Consider the following 20623-nt stretch of genomic DNA (forward strand, 5'->3'; position numbering starts at 1 on the left):
TGCGAAGAGGGGGAGGGGATAGGACGAAGAGACCGAAGGGAAGGCTCAGGTAGGAAAAGAACAGAGGAGGGAAGCCTGGTGGGGAGAAGGGACCCTGCAGGATCAGGGGTCAGAGGTAGGGGGCTTCCCCCTTCTGCACCCTCACCGCAGGGCCGCCAACTTCCAGCCGCGGCGGCGACTTTCAGTTTCATTTCCACGGACCCTCCTGCCTGGGCCGCGCCGCCGCCACGATGCCCAGTAAGTTCAGCTGCCGGCAGCTCCGGGAGACGGGCCAGTGCTTCGAGAGTTTCCTAGTCGTTCGAGGACTGGACATGGAGACAGATCGCGAGCGGCTGCGAACCATTTATAACCGCGACTTCAAGATCAGGTACGGGCCGACTCACCCCTGGCCCCGAATCGCGGGCCCAGCGCGCCGCCAAGACCCCGCGCGGGGGCCACCCTGTCCGCAGCGGGGCTTGGAGGACGCAGCTCCCTGCGGCTCAGGCCAGTCCTGGGGCGGCGCAGACCTCCCTCCCGCGCTGTGCCCACGCCCCGCCAGCGCCGCCCGGAGCCCGCCCGTTCAGCACGGGCCGGGCCCCTGTGCTGAGTCCCCGCAGAGAGCCTCCGGGGCGCCCGCCCTCTCCCCGGGAACCCGGCCGGGAGTGGGGTCTCGTGCCCACGCGCTGCTGGCGGGCCCGGGGACGGTGCTGGCGGTGGGGGAGGGGCGCCTGCCGAGGGGCCCAGCGCAGCTGGAGCGCGAGGAAGGCGCTGTCTGGCGACGGGGGCTTGGCGGGCACCGCCACCAGGGTATTGAGGGGCTGCGGTTCCGGGGGGTCCGCTGTCTGGGAGAGCTGAAGAGACCCATCCTAGGAGGGAGAATTTCAGGGAGCCCTGGAAAGAAAAAAGGGCACAAACTACGTAGGCACCAAACCTCCATTAGCACCTGTGGCTTCTCCATGGAGACCCAGAGCCAGGGACAGCCTCCTGGAGGCCCCTTTTGCCCTGTGGCTTGAAGGTATTTCGTCTCCTTTTCCTGTTACCACCCAAGTGGAAATCAAAGAGACTTCTGTCAAACCATGGAATTGTGTTTCCAAAACACCTCTATCAACAGGCTGCTGCCTTGGGCAGAAAACCAAGAACAGTTTAACAGGGATGAGTATGAAGAATTGTACAAATAAATACAGGAGTGGGAATGGGGGCTTAATAACAAATCTCCTAAAAAAGACTTTGTGTTGTAGCAGACCTGAAGGCCAGAATGGGTGAGATACGGCTGCCATGGTTTTGTGCAGGTCTTAGACTTAATAGAAATATGGTTTGGGGTGGGGGAGGAGGTAGGGAATTCTTCATATTGACCAAATAGATCATATCTGAAATGTCGTTTTCAGTAATGGATATCACATTTTTAGATGAATATTAATGGGTTTGAGAACCATCTGAGGAAAGGGCAAATATGACAAGGACTGCTTCATGCCCTCATACCGTGCTAGGCACTTTGGGAATTACGAAGAAGAAAAAAGCACAATCCCGAGGGGAGCAATAAAGATTGTGATATGCATACAATATCTGTGTATACAACATAGTATACTAGGCGATAAAATTAAGAGAATGATAATAGAGATGATTAAAGTGCTGGAGGCCAGGTGCTGTGGTCCACACCTGTATTCCATAACTCTGGAGCCTGAGGCAGGATGATGGCAAGTTCAAGGCTAGCCTCAGCAAGTTAGTGAGACACTGCCTCAAACAATAAAAAGGACTGAGAATGTAGGGGCAAAGCACTCCTGGGTTCAATCCTCAGTACAAACAAAAAAGAAAAAAGAAAGCAATCACATCATATCAATACTTTCTGTGCATGAATTTGCCTGTGTCACCAAAGTACAACACGGCTCTAAACACAGGCCAGCTACTTCTTTGGCAATAGGGCTGTTGCAGTAGGGGAAAGAGATCGATCTCAACTTCAAACACAGCAAAGACAGCTGGGGATTTATAGCCAATGAGCCAGATGAAGGGGTCAGTCTATAAGAATTTACTACGAGGGCCAGCATCAAGAGTGAGGGTTGATTCTTGCTAAACTGACCTACAGGATTCCTGTTAAAGGCAGACCCAAGACTTATGCATCAAAGGTGGAAAATGAGGAACTTGATCATCAGATGTGAAGTGTGATCTTATATCAAGTGTGAGAATATTCTCACTCAACTAACTTAGAATTGTTGCTAAAACTGAGATAATAGACAGTCTAGCAGAGGGTTCAAAGGAGCCTGGCTATCATTTCATAAAGGAGAGTCTAAACTGAAGATAGATAACATGTTTCATTACTGGGGGAAAACAAGCTATGTTGAATTGCACACTGAAAACCATGTATTCTGTACATTATCGTATCTGGGTGAGTCGGGGGATTTTTTAAAGTAATTTTTAGGCTTTTTTTTTTTTTTTAAGATGGGTTCTTGACCCAGGCTGTCCTCATGCTCCTGGGCTCAAGCCATCCTCCTGCCTTTAGCCTCCTGAGTAGCTGGGACTACAAAGCCTACAACCGTGAGGGCTATTTATTTATTTATTTTGCAGTGCTGAGGATGGACCCAGGGCCCTTGCCTTTGCTAATCCTCTGAGTAACATGTTGTATGCACTTGTTTTTTATGCAAATAAGATAGCACTCCCACTTATCAGAGAAAACATTCAGCCTTTGGTTTTTTGAGATTGGCTTATGCATAAGCAGGGAAGGGGTAAGGGAATAATGGAGGAAGGGATGGATTGTGTAGAGGGAACTGAGAGGTGGGGAGAGAGTGGGGGGAGGAAAGGTAATGGAATGAGACAAACATCATTACCCTGCGTACATATATGATTGTACAAACGGTGTGACTAACTTCGTGTACAACCAGAGAAATGAAAAGTTGTACCCCATTTGTGTACAGTGAACCAAAATATAAAATAAAATATCCTCCCCCAAAAAGATAGTACTCCCTTTAAATATTAGAACGTGGTATAGATGGTGGTGCTGACCTTGTCCTTGAAGGATAGATAAAATTTTAGTACAAAAGAGGAGGTTCATATCCTATTATAAGACCCAGTCAAAGAAACAGAAACGTTTGCCTTAAAAAGAGAAAAAACAGAAAGGACAAGTTAGTTTTTATTCTTGAATATTTTATAGACTGTCAGAGTGAAGAATGTTATGCTCCTTTGTCACTCCAAAAGGCAAAAATAGACTTTGTCAAGATGCCCTTCCTCCCCACCAGGTGGGGAGCTTTCTATTGTGGTTAGAGAGAACTATCCTAGGCATTCTTTTATTTATTTTATTTGTACTGGGAATTGAACTCAGGGGTGCTTTACCACTGAGCTACATCCCCAGCACTTTTTTTATTTTTTATTTTAAGACAGTCTTGCCAAATTGCTGAAGCTGGCCTTGAACTTGGAACCTTCCTGCTTGAGCCACTTGAGTCACTGGGATTACAGGCGAGTCCTCCGCCTGACTTCAGATTTTCTGTCTTTGAGCATGTTTACATATGCCTTCAGTCACAGCATAGAGAATATAGTAGATGCTCAATAAATGCTTACAGCCGCCAACTGAATTAGTAGCGTTGACCTACAAGAGAATGGGCAAGGGGGATAGTATGTCACTGTTGTCAGGAATTCTAGGGACATTGCAACACACTGGGAGGGATAAATCTCTTCCAACTGGGTAGTTTATGGTGTTATGAAATGCTCTGCTGTCAACTCTTTCCTTTTTCCATCTCTTCTTATCCATGTAGTAAATGTAGTTAATGAGGCTGTACTATTTGCTTGTGCCTTGGTTCCTGCCTCCAGAGTTGTAATCTAGTAGGGAATGTCAGATGTCTAGACAAATGCAATCCAGTACTAAAGTGCAAGTCTGGCATTGAGGTAGCTGGAGTTCAGTTCTGGTTCTGCCACATAGTGGTTGCATTTGGTTTTGAACATCTATCTAATCTTCCATCTCCCCAATTTTAAGAGTATGTACAATAATGCCTCTCTCTCAAGGGTTGCCTGAAGCCAAATGAGCTGTCATTTGCTTTGCACTGCATTCCTAGCATGTTACACAGGCTTTATAAGTAGCAGCTCTTCTTGGTATAGTGATGATTAGGAACCTGTTGTATGGAGTAAGGACGGGTATCTTGAAAGGTTTCTGAGATATGATGATTCTTAATTTGGGCTCATTTTATTCAACAAATATTGGCCTAGTGCTTCCTATGAGCAAAGCAAAACTGCCAGGTAGAGATACACAGAAGGAATCTGTTTATGGAAAGGGATGGCAATTAAACAGATAACTTTTTAATTACTAACATATGAGTGCTTGTAAGAAAAAATCCAGTGTGCATTGAGAGTGTATAATAACTTGGAGAACTGATTTGGTCTAGGAATTAGAGGTTTCAGAGAGGCAGTGATTTTAGAGCAGAATTTTTCTTTTTCTTTCTTTCTTTCTTTTTTTTTTCCACCTTGTACTGGGGAATGAACCCAGGGGCACTTAACCACTAAGCCACATCCTCAGCCCTTTTTTAATATATTTTTTTGAGACAGGATCCTGCTAAGTTTCTTAGGACCTCGATAAGTTGCTGAGGCTGCCCTTGAACTTGTGATCTTCCTGCCTCAGCCTCCAGAGCTACTGGGATTACAAGCTAGAGCAGAATCTTAAAGGACTGAAAGGAGTTAGCAGGTTCAAGAGGCAAGGGGAGAGCATTCTGGGCAGAGGGAACTACACGTTCAAAGGCTTGGGGTGACCTGGGAAGAACCTGCTAACAGGAGACCAGAGGGAGGTAGGAGCTGGATGGATCTGCAGGACCTTCAGCCCACGGGGAGACATGAGGATTTTTGTTTGTTTTGTTTTGTTTTTAATATTAACTGAAATATGAAAGCATAGGAAGTTTCAAAGTAGGAGACTAACAAAGTAGGATTTTAGAAAGATCATTCTGGCTTCTGGCATGGACAGTGACTTGGTGCTTGGGACGTCTAGCCACAGTGTACATCACTTTCACAAAACAATATGTGATCCTGAAATAATACATAGCGTCACTCCCTGCCCTCTGATATTTTTATTTTATTTTATCTTAATTTTATATGAATCCTGGTCCATCCAGCAACTTGGAAGTCTAAGGCAGAGGGATCACAAGTTTGAGGCCAGCCTGGATCGTTTAGCGAAGCCCTAAGCAATTTACCAGACCCTGTCTCAAAATAAAAAGGGCTGAGGATGTAGCTCAGTGGTAAAGTGCTCCTTGGTTTCATCCCCAGGATAAGAAAAAATCCTGGTCTTGACCACTAGTGAAGGAAGCAACCCAGAGTTTGTAAAACATGGAACTGAACGTCCCTTTAAGATCACTTCCAAATCTGATGTTATGTTCTGAGATAACCATTCATGTAGCCCTTGGCCTTTTCTGAACTGGGTCTAAAAAGATGAGTCATCATTCAAGCAACAAACAGGGACCAAGAACAGAGCAAGGAAGACTAAGGATGTCCGCAAGGGCAGGAAAGTCTGTGGAGGTGCACACTGATTCAAGTGGCTAGGAACAGATAAAGTACCATTAAGGGTGAATTAACTAGAGGCCTGACATGGTGTGAGAGTTGGTACCTCAATTTCTTCCTCTGTAAAATTGAGTGATAATAGTTGCTACTTCAAAGGACTGTTGGAGGATTAAATGAGATAATAAAGGAAAACAAAACAAAAAGATTAAAGAAGAAAAAGAGATAATGCATGTAGGTACTTAGAACAGTATACAGTAAGAACTCAATAAAGTTTTCTGTTGCTGGACATAGTGGTGTGCACCTGTAATCCTAGCAAGTTGGTAGGCTGAGGCAGGAGAATCACATGCTGGAGGCCAGCCAGGGCAACTTAGTGAAACAGTGTCTGAAAATAAAAAAGGACTGGAAATGCGGGTCCTTGGTAAAGTGCCCCCGGGTTCAATCTCCAGTAGAAAAAAAAAAAAAAAGTTTTCTGTTCATGTTGATGGTGATGTTGTGTTTGCATTATTGTTACCATGGAAAATCTGAGTGTGCCTTATAAAAGGGTTAGACTTAATTTTGTATTGTGTAGAGTTGTGAATTGAGAAAAGACATGATGGGATTTGTGTTTGATAATCCTATTGGGGATAGGTCAGAGAAGGGATGCGAAGCCAGAGGCAAGGAGAATAGTCAATGAGGCATCAAAAAATGAGACAAGGATATGAACAAGCAGTTTGCAGAAGAAATACAAATGACTGATAGGCAGAAGGAAAAAAAAATCATTGACTATATTAGTGATAGGAAAATGCAGATTTAAACAAGCTACCAATTTTTGTCACCAGAATGTACAGAATTTTAAAAATTGAAAATTTCTAGGGTTAGAGACTAGGAAAAGGGCATTCTCAAATTCTTGTTAGAACATAAATCTGTACAAACTGTGTAGAGGACAACTTGGCAGAACGTATCCAAGTTGTAAACTTTGACTCAGTAGTTCTACTTCAAGGAATTTGTCAGTTACATTTGCCTGTAAGGACAAGGATTTTTGTGCAAGGATAATTACTGTAACGTTTTGAATATCCAAAAATCATAAGCAGCTTAACTGTGTGTTACTGGAGAAATGGATACATCACATGTATCTATATCATGCTATCCTCTGCAGCGATTAGAAAGAACAAGGAGCCTCTGAAAAATGTGGTCACGGAAGAGCACCGTGGTGGTGGAAAGGCCTTCTGCAGAATAGTGTGGATAGTATCTATTATCTCATTATGTGTGTGTGTGTTTATATGCATAGAAAAAAAGGAAATTTGAGGGGTCTGGGGATATAGCTCAGTTGGTAGATTGCTTACCTTGCATGTACAAGGCCCTGGGTTCAATCCCCACCACCTCAAAAAAAAAAAAAAAGGAAATTTGTTTGATTTACATTCTTAAGCAAGTAGTCACCAGTGCAGGAATGAAGACTTTTAATGTTTTATCTTGGACATTTGTCCTATTTAAATGTGTTGTTTTAATACTTTTGGTGACCAACCTTCCATTTTTCTCCTTATGCATTCATGCTTATTTTATACCTATGTATGTTTACACACTTGGGATCATCATATATCCTTTTAATTGTGAGCCTCTCTGCATATCAGCATCCCATTTCCACATTCCATCCTACACTCAGGTAATCACCCAGGTTTTTGGTTTTTTTTTGGGGGGGGGGCAGGGTTTGGTCATTGTTTTATTAAAAAAAGGGATTATGGGGTTCGGGATGTGGCTCAGTGATAAAGCACTTGCCTAGCAGCACTACAAAATAAATAAATAAAATAAAAAGGGATTATATCATGCATGTTTTCAACATCTCACTTTACTTTTCTCTCTTTTTTTCCTGGTACTGGAGATTGAACCCAGCGCCTTGGGCATATGTGTTCTACCACTAAGTTACATCCTGAGCTCTTTTTAAAAATTTCATTTCGAGGCAGTCTTGCTAGATTGCCTAGGCCATGGTCAAATTTGCAGTCTTTGTGCCTCAGCCTTCCAGTAAGTTTGGGCTACAGGGTTATAGGCACACTCCTCACTTTTCTTAAATAGCATTTTACATATCTACTTATTAATCTATCCCTCTCTCTTAATTTTTCATGATCCATCTATAAGTAATTTATAATCAGTACCCTTTCCCCCTTAACACATAGACATGCTTATCATTGAGAGTTCAAATATTGTTATGGTTCTCTCTCTTTTTTTTTTTTTTTTTTTTTTTTTTTGGTACTGGGGATTGGGCCTTGCTGAGTTGCCCAGGCTGGCCTTGAACTTGTGATCCTTCTGCCTGAGCTGCCTGAGCCACTGGGATTACAGGTGTGCCATCAGGGTTCTTCAGTTTTATTTATTTATTTATTTTTAATTGTAGTGCTGGGGTTCAAACCCAGGACCACATGCGTGCTAAGCAAGCACTCTACCACTGAGCTATACTCCCTTTTTTTTTTTTTTTCTTTTTAGTAAAATTTACATTCAGTGAAGTGGAAAGAGTTTAACATTCTTTGAGTTTGCAGACTCATTGAATGTTACACTTAAATTCCCCAGATGGAGATGCAAAACATCTGGTCACCCCAGAAAGTCCCTCGTACCCTTTCCTAGTCAGTCCTCACATATACCCCACCAAGAGGCAAACAGCGCTTGCTCTGATTTTTCCCATTAGTGACTTCATTTTATAGAATCCTGTAGTTTGTACTCTCTTGTGTAAGGCATCTTGTGCACAGCATATTTTTGAAATTCACCATGATGTGTGTATCAGTAGTTCCTTTTCTCACTGAATTTTCCATTATATGAGTATAAATCAGTGTATTGTGTATCTGTTCCTGTTTCTGCCTTTTTTTTTTTTTTTTGAGGTTATTTTGAATCAAGCTGCTATGAACATCTTGCACAAATAAATTGTTTTGTGAACATGAATTGTCATTTTTCTTGGAGATAGATGTAGGAGTAGAATTAATGAGTCATAGGGTAGGTATATGTTTAGTTTACAGGAAACCCTCATATCTTTATCCAAGTTATTATACTATTTGGGAGGTCAACCAGCAGTGCAGTGAGAGAGTTGCCTTGTCAGTGTTTGGTGTTGAAGTCCTTTAACGTTTCAGCCGTGTGACTGGGTATGATGCATTCTTTCTAATGGCTGCATAATATTCTATGGTGTGTTTACAGGTTAGTCAGCCATCATTACATTGATTCACAACTGGAAATAAGACAAATGTGAATGATTTCAGTATCCCTGTGAAGTTGTCCATATGTCAATATCCATTGATAATTTTCTTTCCATGGAATACTTTCCTAGGAATAGGTTCCTGGGTCTTAAAGAATACCTGTATTTTTTTTGCTTTGTCTTTAATACAGTTTTTAATAGGATACCTGTATTTTATTTTATTTACCCATGGTGCCCTCAGACCTTTGGGCATAAGTGATCCTCTTACCTCCAGGTCAGGAGTAGTGGGACTGTTGATGCTCCCCACCATGCATAAGTAGGATACCTGTATTTTCAGTGATCATAAATGTTGCCATAGCATTTTCCAAAAAAGTTATAATACTTTACATTTCTGCCAGCAATGTATGAATTTACTTTTCCATAAACGTAATAGCAATTCATATTAGAACTATTTTTTCTTTTTTATTAACCTAATGGGAATAAAATGAGATCTCATTTTTATTTTAGTTTGCATTTCTCTTCATTTGGGGCATTTTCATACTCTTTTGATCATTTAGATTTGTTCTTCAAATTAAATATTCAACTTTTCTATCAAATTACTCATCTTGTCAGTTTGTAAAGTTAACCCTTTGTCATCTGCATTTCAAGTATACTTTTTGGTGTTTATCTGTTGAATTTGTTTATATTCCTTTTTTTTTTCAGTGCTGGGGATGGAACCTAGACTCTGTGCACACTAGGCAAGTGCTCTACCACTGAGCTACACTCCCAGCCTGTTTATAGTTATAGTACTTCTTGTCATAAAAATGTTTTTAATAGCAAAAAATGTTTATTTTTTTTAACAACATTTAAAACCAAGGTTTCAGTCTTGCCTAGAAAGTTTTCCCTAGAAATCGAAGTGACTACATGTATGTAATACAAGGATAGGGGTGGGGTTCAACAGTAAGGAGTTGCCAGGCGCAGTGGTGCACACCTGCCATCCCAATGGCTCAAGAGGCTGAGAAAAGGATCGCAAGTTCAAAGCATCCTCAGCAACTTAGTGAGGCCCTAAGCAACTTAGTGAGACCCTGTCTCAAAATAAAAAGGGGTGGGGATGTGGCTCAGTGGTTAAACGTCCTTGGTAACCGGAAAAAAAGCAATAATGTTAAGTTTGTGATTTAAAAAACGTATTTTAATGGTCATCACTATTTTATACCAGGGATAAATTAATTTTGATAGGAGTAACAGAATTATTTGAGAAGTATTCAAGGGCTCACATTCATAGTAGAAGTTGCAAAGATGAGTTCTGTATACCTCTGTGCCCATGCAAAAGTTTCCAAAAATAGATTTCACATTAAAATTTCAATTTTGTCTTCTCCCAGAAGTCAGAAGATCAGGCTATCTTAGGCCTGCATCCTCTGTCGGCCACAAGGTGTCTGGGGTTGAGGAGCAGTTATCCTCTATAGGCTGGGCGTGCTGTTCCCATTTTGTTCAGTCCCACAAAGCCCCCTTTTCTCCCAGCACTGACCTAGGAGCCCAGAGCCACATTTCAAAGTGCCTACACTGTTGTTTTCTTATGCTACAGTTTTGAGGGACATATAGTCATTCTTATACTGGTGACTTGGAAGTGGGACTGAAGAAGCCATGTGAGAGGGCTGCAGGTATTAAGATACCTGGCTTTTGTAAGCATTTTAGTTGGTGCCCCAACCCATGAACTTGGTGATTGAAAGACTAAGGAGCCCTGGTGAAAGTTACTGGTGGTCTCTAGATTTCAGTCCTTTTATTATCGGACTCCTCAGCAGCATTTGGACCTGACACCTGATTTTGAGAAATTTCCTGATTTTCCTCCCTCTCTTGAGGGTTTCTTCTGTTTTCTCTTCCTTCCTCGGAAGATCCCAAATGCTTCCTTGGTTATGAGTACCACCTGAGGACTCCCTAACATTAGGCACTGACCCTGACTTTGGTCTAAATTCTGAATTTCGGACTCACAGAGGCAGAGCTGCCTTTGGACCACAGGAATCTCAAACCCAGCATGTCCAAATCCAGATGACACGATCCGTTCCTCCACCTCCTCCTGCTCCTGTCTTTGCCTCCTATCTTAGGGATGGTTCCCAAAGCCAAGCCATTGATATGGGTATCCTAGACTCCTTCCTCTTCCCAACCTGTGTTCTCCCTCCTATCAGTTACCAAATTCTGCTAATTGACATTCTAAATATGATCAGATCTGGCCCCTTTTCTGTCCTATCACTACCTTGTTCAGGCCTTTGTTATCTTTTAACCAGACAATTGCAATGGCCTTCTTCTAACTGGTCTCCCTGCCTACAGTCTTGCCTCCAGCAAATCCATCCTCCAATCCTGATGCCAGAGTGATCTGAAATGCAAATATGATCTTGCCACTCCCCTGCTTAAAACCCACCAACTGCAGTGGTTCTGTAACAGCAGGGTAGCCTCTGACAAGGGCTGAAAGTAAGTCGTTACTACTCCTACTACTGCCACTATTAGTACTACTATTACTACTAATACAAATACTAATAATAGTAGCTAACATTTATTGATCTTTTTCCATAATGCTTTCAAATGATTGATTATCTTTTTAAAACAAATCATAGCCAATTCAGTTTTCTGAATGATACTGCTCTTGTTTGCTTGGGGTGAAGGAGAGGGGCAGAGTTACAGGCAGGGGGCACCAGGGAAATGGTCTTCGCCATCAGTGATCTTATCATATACCCATGGAGAGGACCATATTAGCTTCAAGAGTTAATAGGGATTACCATAATTCTTAGGATGAAGATTTGCTTTCCATCCCTACGAAACATCAAGGGAGGGTGTCCGCCGTCTGGATCTTGAACGTGTCCATCAAGTATGCCACATGTTGGAGTGCCTTTGGGCTCCTGGGTACCAGGAAAGGGGAGTGAAGGACTGCCGGCATTCAGGGTCAAAACTGCATGATCTGGTCCCTGCCCACCTCTGCTGCCTCCTGCCGCTCCCCTCCTCGCACTTTTCACTCTAGTACAACCAAACTGTATGTGATACTAATCATCACTCACTCTTGCTGAGGTCTCCTACGTGCCAGGCGCTGGGCTAAGTGGTTTGCCGCAGTGCTACTATCTTGGGTGAGGCTCACAGCAACCCTTTAAAGGAGGCAAGCCTTGCTGTCCCCATTTCATAACGGAGCAAAGCGAGGCTCTGAGAGGTGAACTACCGGGTCTGACCCAGGTAGCATGGTCAAGCCCAGTTCTGGCATTCCCCTCACCTTGGCTCACTTTGCCTGCCCTCTTGTGCTTGGGTAGTGCCCATTCACCTTTGGGAGACCTGCCCCTCCCCACAGGCTGGCCCAGTCAGCTGCCCTGGGAGCCTTAGAGGCTGCGCTGCAGTCACACCCCTGGAATCTCTGGGATCAGGCTGAGTGCTTCTCAAGGCAGGACTGGGCCTCTTGCATCTTGGTTCCCCCAGCATCTAGCACAGTGTCTGGCACCTAACAGGCCTCTCCGTAAGTGCTTGTTGAGTTGACTAAATTGAATTCCAGGCGCCGAACCTTGAGGTCATTGTCCTGCTGACCAGTTTTCCCTGTCTTCACCTCTCTAGGCACAAAGCCAGGCTATTTGATCTCTGGAGAAGGACCCTTTCCCTTCCTGCTTGGGTCCAACCTGCACCCTTTGACTTCGGGTGGAATCTGCTGTCTGATCAGCCACCTTGCCCATACTCTGGACATCTCTACTCTCTCTGATCCCCTCTCTCACCCACAGGCGGCACCCCATATCTACTCCTCTGAATCAACTTATTTGGCTCCCCGTTGGCCTTAGCTCTTTCCATTGGGTTGTTGGGTTTTTTTTTTTTTTTCTGTCCCAAAGTTTGCTCCCCACTCACCACCCCCCAAAAAAATCTGTTCCTTTCTCTCTCTTTACTAAGTCCTCCCAATCAACAACCCATGGTGGGGTTTTCTCCTTAGAAGTGCATAATCCACAACTTGCTGATTAAACCAGTTTTATTTTGGGAAGTCCCATTGCCTTGCCTTAGCCATTAAAATTTCTCCTATCCCCAGCCTGCATCTCTCTGTCCCTGAGCCCCAGCCTGCTCTGCAGCAGGGCTGGTGTGTCCAGCACAGAGTGAGCCTCAGAAGCCCTCGCCTCACCCTCACCCACCACCACCCATCCCCTGGCCCTGCCTTCCATCACTTCCCAGTCTCCTCTGCTTCTGGCAGCTTTGGGACCCCCGCCCCTGGCTTCTCCTCCATGCTGTATGGAATGAAGATTGCAAATCTGGCCTACGTCACCAAGACTCGGGTCAGGTTCTTCAGACTCGACCGCTGGACTGACGCGCGGTTCCCAGAAAAGAGGAGAATGAAGGCGGGGTCAGATATCAGCAAACACCACAAGTCACTGCTAGCCAAGATCTTTTATGACAGGTGTGTGTGTGTGTGTGTGTGTGTGTGTGTGTGTGTGTGTGTGTATGTATGTTGCACGGGGCATGGGGGAAGGGTCTGTCTGGCTAAGGAAAGACTAGGTTGCCTCAGGTTGTGGTAAGGCTCCTTTCTACAAGGAATGGGGAAGCAGGTGGAGGGCTTGGCCTATGAGTGGGAGTGGGTTTCCTAAGCACAGCTGGCACTTTGCCAGCCTCCCAAGCCTAATGCTTCCCCCGGGGCATCCCCCAATCCAGGCCCCTCCTACCCCAGCCCCCACCCTTGACTCCCACTTTCCCCAGGGCTGAGTATCTTCACGGGAAGCATGGGGTGGACGTGGAAGTCCAGGGGCCCCATGAAGCCCGAGATGGGCAGCTCCTTATCCGCCTGGATTTGAACCGCAAGGAGGTGCTGACCCTGAGGCTCCGGAACGGAGGAAACAAGCCGGTTACCCTCACTCACCTCTTCCCACTCTGCCGGACACCCCAATTTGCCTTCTATTATGGCGACCAGGAGCTGCCCTGCCCACTAGGCCCTGGTGAGTGGGCTTCCAAAGGGAAGGATTTCTTTGGGCAGGGCTTGTCCTAGCAGGACTGCAACTTTGTAGAGCACACTGTGGCTATACAGTGGTCTCCTGCCTCAGGATGGGGCTGTCTGGGGGAATGTCGGGTTAGTGTGTAGGTGGGAGGGTCCCCGCCCTTCCTCCGCCTCTCCCATTCATTCAGCCATCTTCCTGCAGGTGAATGCTATGAGCTCCACGTGCACTGTAAGACCAGCTTTGTGGGCTACTTCCCAGCCACAGTGCTCTGGGAGCTGCTGGGACCTGGGGAGTCCGGCTCAGAAGGAGCTGGCACTTTCTACATTGCCCGATTCTTGGCTGCCGTCGCCCACAGCCCCCTGGCTGCACAATTGAAGCCCACAACTCCCTTCAAGCGCACTCGGATCACTGGAAACCCTGTGGTGACCAACCGGATAGAAGAAGGAGAAAGACCTGACCGGTAATCCCTCCCAGGCTGTCTGGACTTGATGTGTCCTGATCACAGTAGTGTGGGCCCTTGGGGAAAACCCAGAACTGGGAGCCAGGGCCTCCTTTACTGACTGTGGGTTATTCCCTCCTCTGGGTCTCAGAGACCTTTTCTACCTAGGAAGCAAGTTGCAGGAGAGTAGCAGGTCCAAGGACAGTATGAAAACATTTTTAAAATATTTCCACTGTGCAATGGATTATCAGGCAGCCTGTTATAGATACATCTCTCTTTCTCTCTCTCTCTCTTTCTATCTCTTTGGTGGGACTGGGGGTCAAAACCAGGGCTTCATGCATACTAAGCATATGTTGTACCACTGAGCTACATCCCCAGCCCCCTCTCTTCTCTTTTTAAAGTTTTTAAAATTTTTGGGTAGTACTGGGGATTTAACCCAGGGCCTTTTACCACTGAGTTATATCCCCAATCCTTTTTATTTAATCTTGAGACGGGGTCTTGCTAATTTGCTGAGGCTGGCCTTGAACTTTTGATCCTCTTGTCTCAGCTTCCCAAGGCGCTGGGATTATTGGCATGTACCACCATGCCCCGATTCCTCTCTTTTTTAAAATAGTTTTACTAAAATAATTCACATACCATGCAGTTCAGTGATTTTTTAAAAAAAATATGTTTACAGATATGTGCACCTATCATTACTGTCAGTTTTAGAACATTTTATTACCCCAAAGAAGAGACCCGATACCCTTTAGCTACCATCCTTTTATTGCTCACCCACCTGCTCGGCCCTTAGCACCCATTCACCTGATCTCTGTCTCCATAAAGTTCACTATTTTGGACATGTCATGTGAATGGACTCATATGTAAACATCTTTTCAAAATAGATAGTCACAAAATACTATGTTATAAAAGCAAACTATGTAATAGGACCTTCACAGTTAGATCATTGTTCATATTTCGTTAACAGTATATATGTACCAGATGCAGTGACACATACCTGTAACCCCAGTGACTTAGGAGGCTGAGGCAGAAAAATTGCAGGTTTGAGGCCAGCCTCAGCTACTTAGTGAGGCCCTAAGCAATTTACTGAGACCCTGTCTCAAAAAATTAAAAAGGACTGGCTGGGGATGTGGCTGAGTGGTAAAGGGCCCCTGGGTTCAATCCCCAGTACCCAAAAACAAAAACAAATATGTGTATATAATATAATATAATATAATATAATATAATATAATATAAATTAATCTGGAAGGATATATACCAAAAAAATTAACATTGGCTGTCCCTGGATAGTAAAAATGTTATGTATTTATAACTTTTTACCATATTCTTTTTTAATAATGAAAATGTATTATAAATAATATTTTAAAAATATCCCAAGTGTTGGGCTTTCTAAAAATAGTCCAGCCTTGGACCACGCAGCCACGTGAGCTGGTGAACTCCACGAACTTGGGCAGAGGCTGTCGACACCCTTTGGCAATGGCATCACAAGGTCCTTGTGCATCCTCCATGGAGGGGCATTCCCAGAGTCTTGAAGGTGACAGGTTCCATGTTTATGATGGCTTTTTCCCCCACTTCTGCAGCGCTAAGGGCTATGACTTGAAGCTAAGTATGGCACTGGGGACCTACTACCCACCCCCCCGCCTTAGGCAGCTGCTCCCCATCCTTCTTCAGGGAACAAGCATCTTCACTGCTCCAAAGGAGATTGCTGAGATCAAGTAAGTGCTTCCCCTCTGCACCACACTCTTGCCTTTGTCTTCCCTGCTGGCCTCTTCCTGTTGCTCCAGATGTCTGTCATCAGCCTCCTGGGCTCTATTCGTTAGCCCTTGCTGAGCACACCCCGTGTGCCAGGTGCTGTTCCAGATGGGCCTTGCCCATTCTGGTGGGGAACAGGGATCATCGATAATTTCTTTTAAAACATTTATCTTGTACATTTCATATTGTGATGAGTGCTTTGAAGAATCAACTAAGGCTAAAGTAAAACTAAAGCAGGGTAAGGGGATGAATTGGTGCTGGTTTGCAGAGAAGGGTTAGTCCTGGCCTCTTTGAGGAGGTGACATTTGAACAGGGAATGACATTTGACGGGTGTGAGTCACGGGGGGAGGATCTGAGGGAGAATGTTTCCATCATAAGATCTACAGCATATATGCAAGTCAGGTGTGAGATTGGGGTCGGGACATCCAAGCAAGAGTCAGGACCCCCTTTTTCAAGGCCTCTGACCCCCAACCACTTCTCTGCCCTTCTGGTCTTCCCTGCTTCCTGATGTGTTCATGGTTGCAGAGCTGCAGATGGGAGAGGGTAGTGCTCCTGGTCACGGGAGTGCTTGACCTGTCCTGTTCCTGCCCTTTCCACTTTATTCCCTAACGCACCACTGCCAGGGCCCAGCTGGAGACAGCCCTGAAGTGGAGGAACTATGAGGTGAAGCTGCGGCTGCTGCTGCACCTGGAGGAGCTACAGATGGAGCATGACATCCGGCACTATGACCTGGAATCAGTGCCCATGACCTGGGACCCCGTGGACCAGAACCCCAGGCTGCTCACACTGGAGGTTGGGGCTCCAATCAGGTGCAGGGAGGGTGGGCTCAAGTCAGCTAACCTTTGAAGGCCATGGTAGGACACTGTTCCTAAAAACAGGACAAACCTAGAAGAAGGATGAAGTGATTCTTGTCCCAGAGGGGTCAGCAAGGGATAGGGTGGGCATCCTTTGCCCAAAAAGAGGTGTCAGGGCAGGACACTGGGGTTTTAGTCCAGACTTTGCTGCCGTGGACTGTGTGACCTTGGGCAAGATCCTTGCTTTCTTTGAGCCATAGGTCCCTTATCTGAAAAGCATAGAACTGGGCTGGATAATTCTTAGAGCCCTTTCTAGCTCACAGATTTTGAATGTGTACACCTTAGACCGGAATTACCCATGAGAATCAATTTCTGCACACAAGTGCAGGTGGGAAGGGGGAGAAAAAGGATGATCAGGGCGAGATTACTGCAGGAAATGAGTTTTAAGAAGATTTTAAAGGTAGAGTCAGAACTGAGCTGGTGAGAGGGCAGCTGGGTAGAGTGGGAAGGTGGCTGCCAGGCCCTAAAGTAGTACCTCTGGATTCCTGGGCTCAGCACCTGTGAGCAACTTGGGAAGATTTGTCTCCTTCCTCTTCCCCCAACTCTTGCCTTATCTGGAGGAAAGAAAAGGGGTACAGGGAAGACATAACTCTCTGAGTCTGGGGTTAGAAGACCAGAGCCTCAGTACTTGTCCCCTAGAGATCTGGAGAGCCTGGGGGTTGGGCCGTTCAGTAACCATCCCTGGGACAGAAGCTTGCTTATGTTCACACTGCAGGTTCCCGGCGTGACCGAGAGCCGCCCCTCAGTGCTGCGGGGTGACCACCTGTTTGCTCTTCTGTCGTCTGAGACACACCAGGAGGACCCCGTCACTTACAAGGGCTTTGTGCATAAGGTGGAATTGGACCGTGTCAAACTGAGCTTTTCTATGAGGTGGGTCATGGGGGAACCCTGAGCTGCTAGAACAGTCTTCTTCAGTCTTCGCTCTCAGGCCAGGGGAGAAGAGAGGTCTCTTCTTAAGCTCCTTCCCAAGCACAGGGCAGAGGCTTTTCTTCAAGGGACCCTGAGCCACCTGAACAGTTTCCTCTCCTAGAGAGCTTTTATGGAGGTCTTGGAAAGAGTGAATGGGAGGGAGGTCCTGGCTTTTTACTGCTTGGCCCACCTAACTGGAGCTTCTCCACCTTTCTCCCTGTCCAAAGCCTCCTGAGCCGATTTGTGGATGGGCTGACCTTCAAGGTGAACTTCACCTTCAACCGGCAGCCCCTGCGGGTCCAGCATCGGGCCCTGGAGCTGACGGGTCGCTGGCTGCTGTGGCCCATGCTTTTTCCTGTGGCCTCGCGTGGGGTCCCGCTGCTGCCCTCAGATGTGAAGCTCAAGTGAGACTGAGGGCAGGGGACTCTGGGGCTGGCTGGAGCGTGGGCGTTGGGGATGGAGTACTAGAGACTTCTGGATGCTGGATAACTTGAAGTTCGGTTCCCGGCCTCCCTGCCAGGCTGTATGACCGGAGTCTGGAGTCAAACCCAGAGCAGCTGCAGGCCATGAAGCACATTGTTATGGGTACTACACGTCCAGCCCCCTACATCATCTTTGGGCCTCCAGGCACTGGCAAGACTGTCACATTAGTGGAGGCCATTAAGCAGGTGAGACCTGAGTATAAACCTGGGACCTGTACTCTTGATTCCCCCAGCATGGAGCAGTGATCCCCAAATTCTCATTTCCTTCAATTCCCTGAAAGTTCCTACTTCTAAGTAGCCATCAAAAGTAGGTGGGGAATTAGGGTCAGTGTGGCTATTGAGCACTGTTGTATAGGTTGGGCACTGTATGGCTTTTGGAGTCACCATTTGCATTTCAGTCTTCATGGACTTGGGTGTTTACTGCAGTTGTTATCCTGCATCAAAGTGCTAAGTGGACTAGCAGGGCTCAGGGATAGAACTTGCCTTTTGTATCAGTACCTCCCTTGGCTATGGGAGGCATATGCTGTACTACCCCAGCCTGAGTCACCAGAATCTCAGGAATCTGCTTCCTGCACTCTGCCTATCCACATCTCAGGTGGTGAAGCACTTGCCCAAAGCTCACATCCTGGCCTGCGCTCCATCCAACTCGGGTGCTGACCTTCTCTGTCAGCGGCTCCGAATCCACCTGCCCAGCTCCATCTACCGCCTCCTGGCCCCCAGCAGGGACATCCGAATGGTACCTGAGGACATTAAGGTAAGGGAAGTGTAGAGGGCCAAGGAATGGCAGATACCTGAGAGACTTTTGAGGCAAACCAGAAAACCAGAGAGACTTGGATCCTTTCTCTGTGACCATGGATGGGTGAAAACCCCTCTCTGGGCCTCAGTTTCCTTGTCTGTGTGGGAGGATCTGGGAGCACACACCTGTAATCACAGTAGCTCTGGAGGCTAAGGCAGGAAGATTATGAGTTCAAAGCCAGCCTGAGCAAAAGCAAGGCACTAAGCAACTCAGTGAGACCCTGTCTCTAAAAAATACAAAACAGGGCTGGGGATGTGGCTTAGTGGTTAATGAGCACCCCTGAGTTCAATCCCTGGTACCCCCCCCCAAAAGCGGGGGAGGTAGCTAAAGTATTTTAGCTGCCCAGAGTCAGAGTGAGGGTGGGCATGGGTAGAACTGATTCCTCTTGTCCCTTTACAATCCACAGCCCTACTGTAACTGGGATGCAAAAAAGGGGGAGTATGTGTTTCCTGCCAAAAAGCAACTGCAGGAATATCGCGTCTTAATTACCACCCTCATCACTGCCAGCAGGTGCGGAGTGTGTGTGTCTCTTAATCCTAAGTGTAAATAAAAGGATAGAGGGCTGGGAAGATGGGGAATAAGGGTTCCTGGGGGGTGAGGTGAGGGACCAGATTGGTTTAGTGTTCAGGTTTGGTAGTTGGATGCCTGGGGGTGACCCCTGCCTGGCCTGACACCTCCCAGGTTGGTGTCAGCCCAGTTTCCCATCGATCACTTCACACACATCTTCATCGATGAGGCTGGCCACTGCATGGAACCTGAGAGTCTGGTGGCCATAGCAGGTGAGGGGCTGAGGGTGGGCTGTAAGCGCACTACCCTGCATGGGTTGGGGAGGTCCCACCACTTACCTTTCTCCCCATACCACCCTTGCCTTCTAGGACTGATGGAAGTTAAGGAAACAGGCAATCCAGGAGGGCAGTTGGTGCTGGCTGGAGACCCTCGGCAGCTAGGACCTGTACTGCGTTCCCCACTGACACAGAAGTATGGGCTGGGGTACTCGCTGCTGGAGCGGCTGCTCACCTACAATGCCCTGTACAAGAAGGGCCCTGATGGCTATGACCCCCAGTTCATAACCAAGCTGCTACGCAACTACAGGTAGCCCCACACCTTCACCGCTACTCCTGGCTCATGCCTTCACACCCTCTGCACCCCAGCTGGAGGCTGTGGTCTGCATTCCTGGTGCTCAGAGCCTGTGTGATGCAGAAAGACTAAAGCAGGTCTCCTCTCTAGCCCCATCCCTTTTGTCCCTGAGACTTAGTAAGTGGTTTCATCCTGGACTAGTAAGCCTATTTATATATTGGGGGTGGTCAGACACTAGGATGTTTGATGTGGGTCTCAGATGACGTTTCCAGGCAGTCCAATGAGAAATGAGAACAATAATAGTGTTTTTCATAAATGTATTATCATTCAAATTAGAGGACTTTGGGGGTTGGTTGGTTGTTTTGCAGTGGTGGGGATTGACTGAACCCAGGGCCACAGGCATGCCGGGCAAGAACTCTACCACGGAGTTACATCCCCAGCCCTATTTTGTTTTTTAGGAGACTGGCTCAGCTTTGTTGCCTAGGCAGGCCTCAGGCGATCCTCCTGCCTCAGCCTCTTGAGTAGCTGGAACTATAAGCACACAGCACCACGCTCAGTTTATATACTTCTTTTAGTAAATAAGTTCAGACATCAAAAATGCTTGGATGAGTACCAGATAGGGCAGTTGCAGAAAGGAAATGTTATTTGTCATTACTTCTTTTATTTTTGGATTTAACATACTCTCTCAAATAATGGTGATAGGAAGTGATACATTGTTTTTGTACTGCCTTTCCTTGGCAAAATTGAAACCTGAGAATGAGTCCCTAATTTCTTAGTTTTTAAAAGTAAATTTGAAAAAATAATAGTTTGGCTG

The 20623-nt window shown here is 46.2% G+C and overlaps 1 protein-coding gene across 1 annotated transcript in view; it reads left to right on the forward strand.

Moving 5' to 3' along the window:
• The window catches only part of MOV10 (Mov10 RNA helicase), a 24444-nt gene continuing 3821 nt past the window's right edge, over positions 1-20623 (forward strand). Inside the window, exons 1-14 of the mRNA XM_079135245.1 lie at positions 1-49; positions 151-367; positions 12768-12971; positions 13268-13503; positions 13705-13963; positions 15520-15654; positions 16315-16483; positions 17261-17415; positions 17682-17858; positions 17975-18122; positions 18532-18690; positions 19139-19242; positions 19414-19511; positions 19608-19824. Coding sequence (XP_078991371.1) covers positions 231-367; positions 12768-12971; positions 13268-13503; positions 13705-13963; positions 15520-15654; positions 16315-16483; positions 17261-17415; positions 17682-17858; positions 17975-18122; positions 18532-18690; positions 19139-19242; positions 19414-19511; positions 19608-19824 — 2198 coding nt within the window. The 5' untranslated portion in view covers positions 1-49; positions 151-230. The remainder of the gene's footprint in view (positions 50-150; positions 368-12767; positions 12972-13267; positions 13504-13704; positions 13964-15519; positions 15655-16314; positions 16484-17260; positions 17416-17681; positions 17859-17974; positions 18123-18531; positions 18691-19138; positions 19243-19413; positions 19512-19607; positions 19825-20623) is intronic.

Source organism: Sciurus vulgaris (genome assembly GCF_902686455.1).
Source record: "Sciurus vulgaris genome assembly, chromosome: 1".
Taxonomy (NCBI): Eukaryota; Metazoa; Chordata; class Mammalia; order Rodentia; family Sciuridae; genus Sciurus; species Sciurus vulgaris.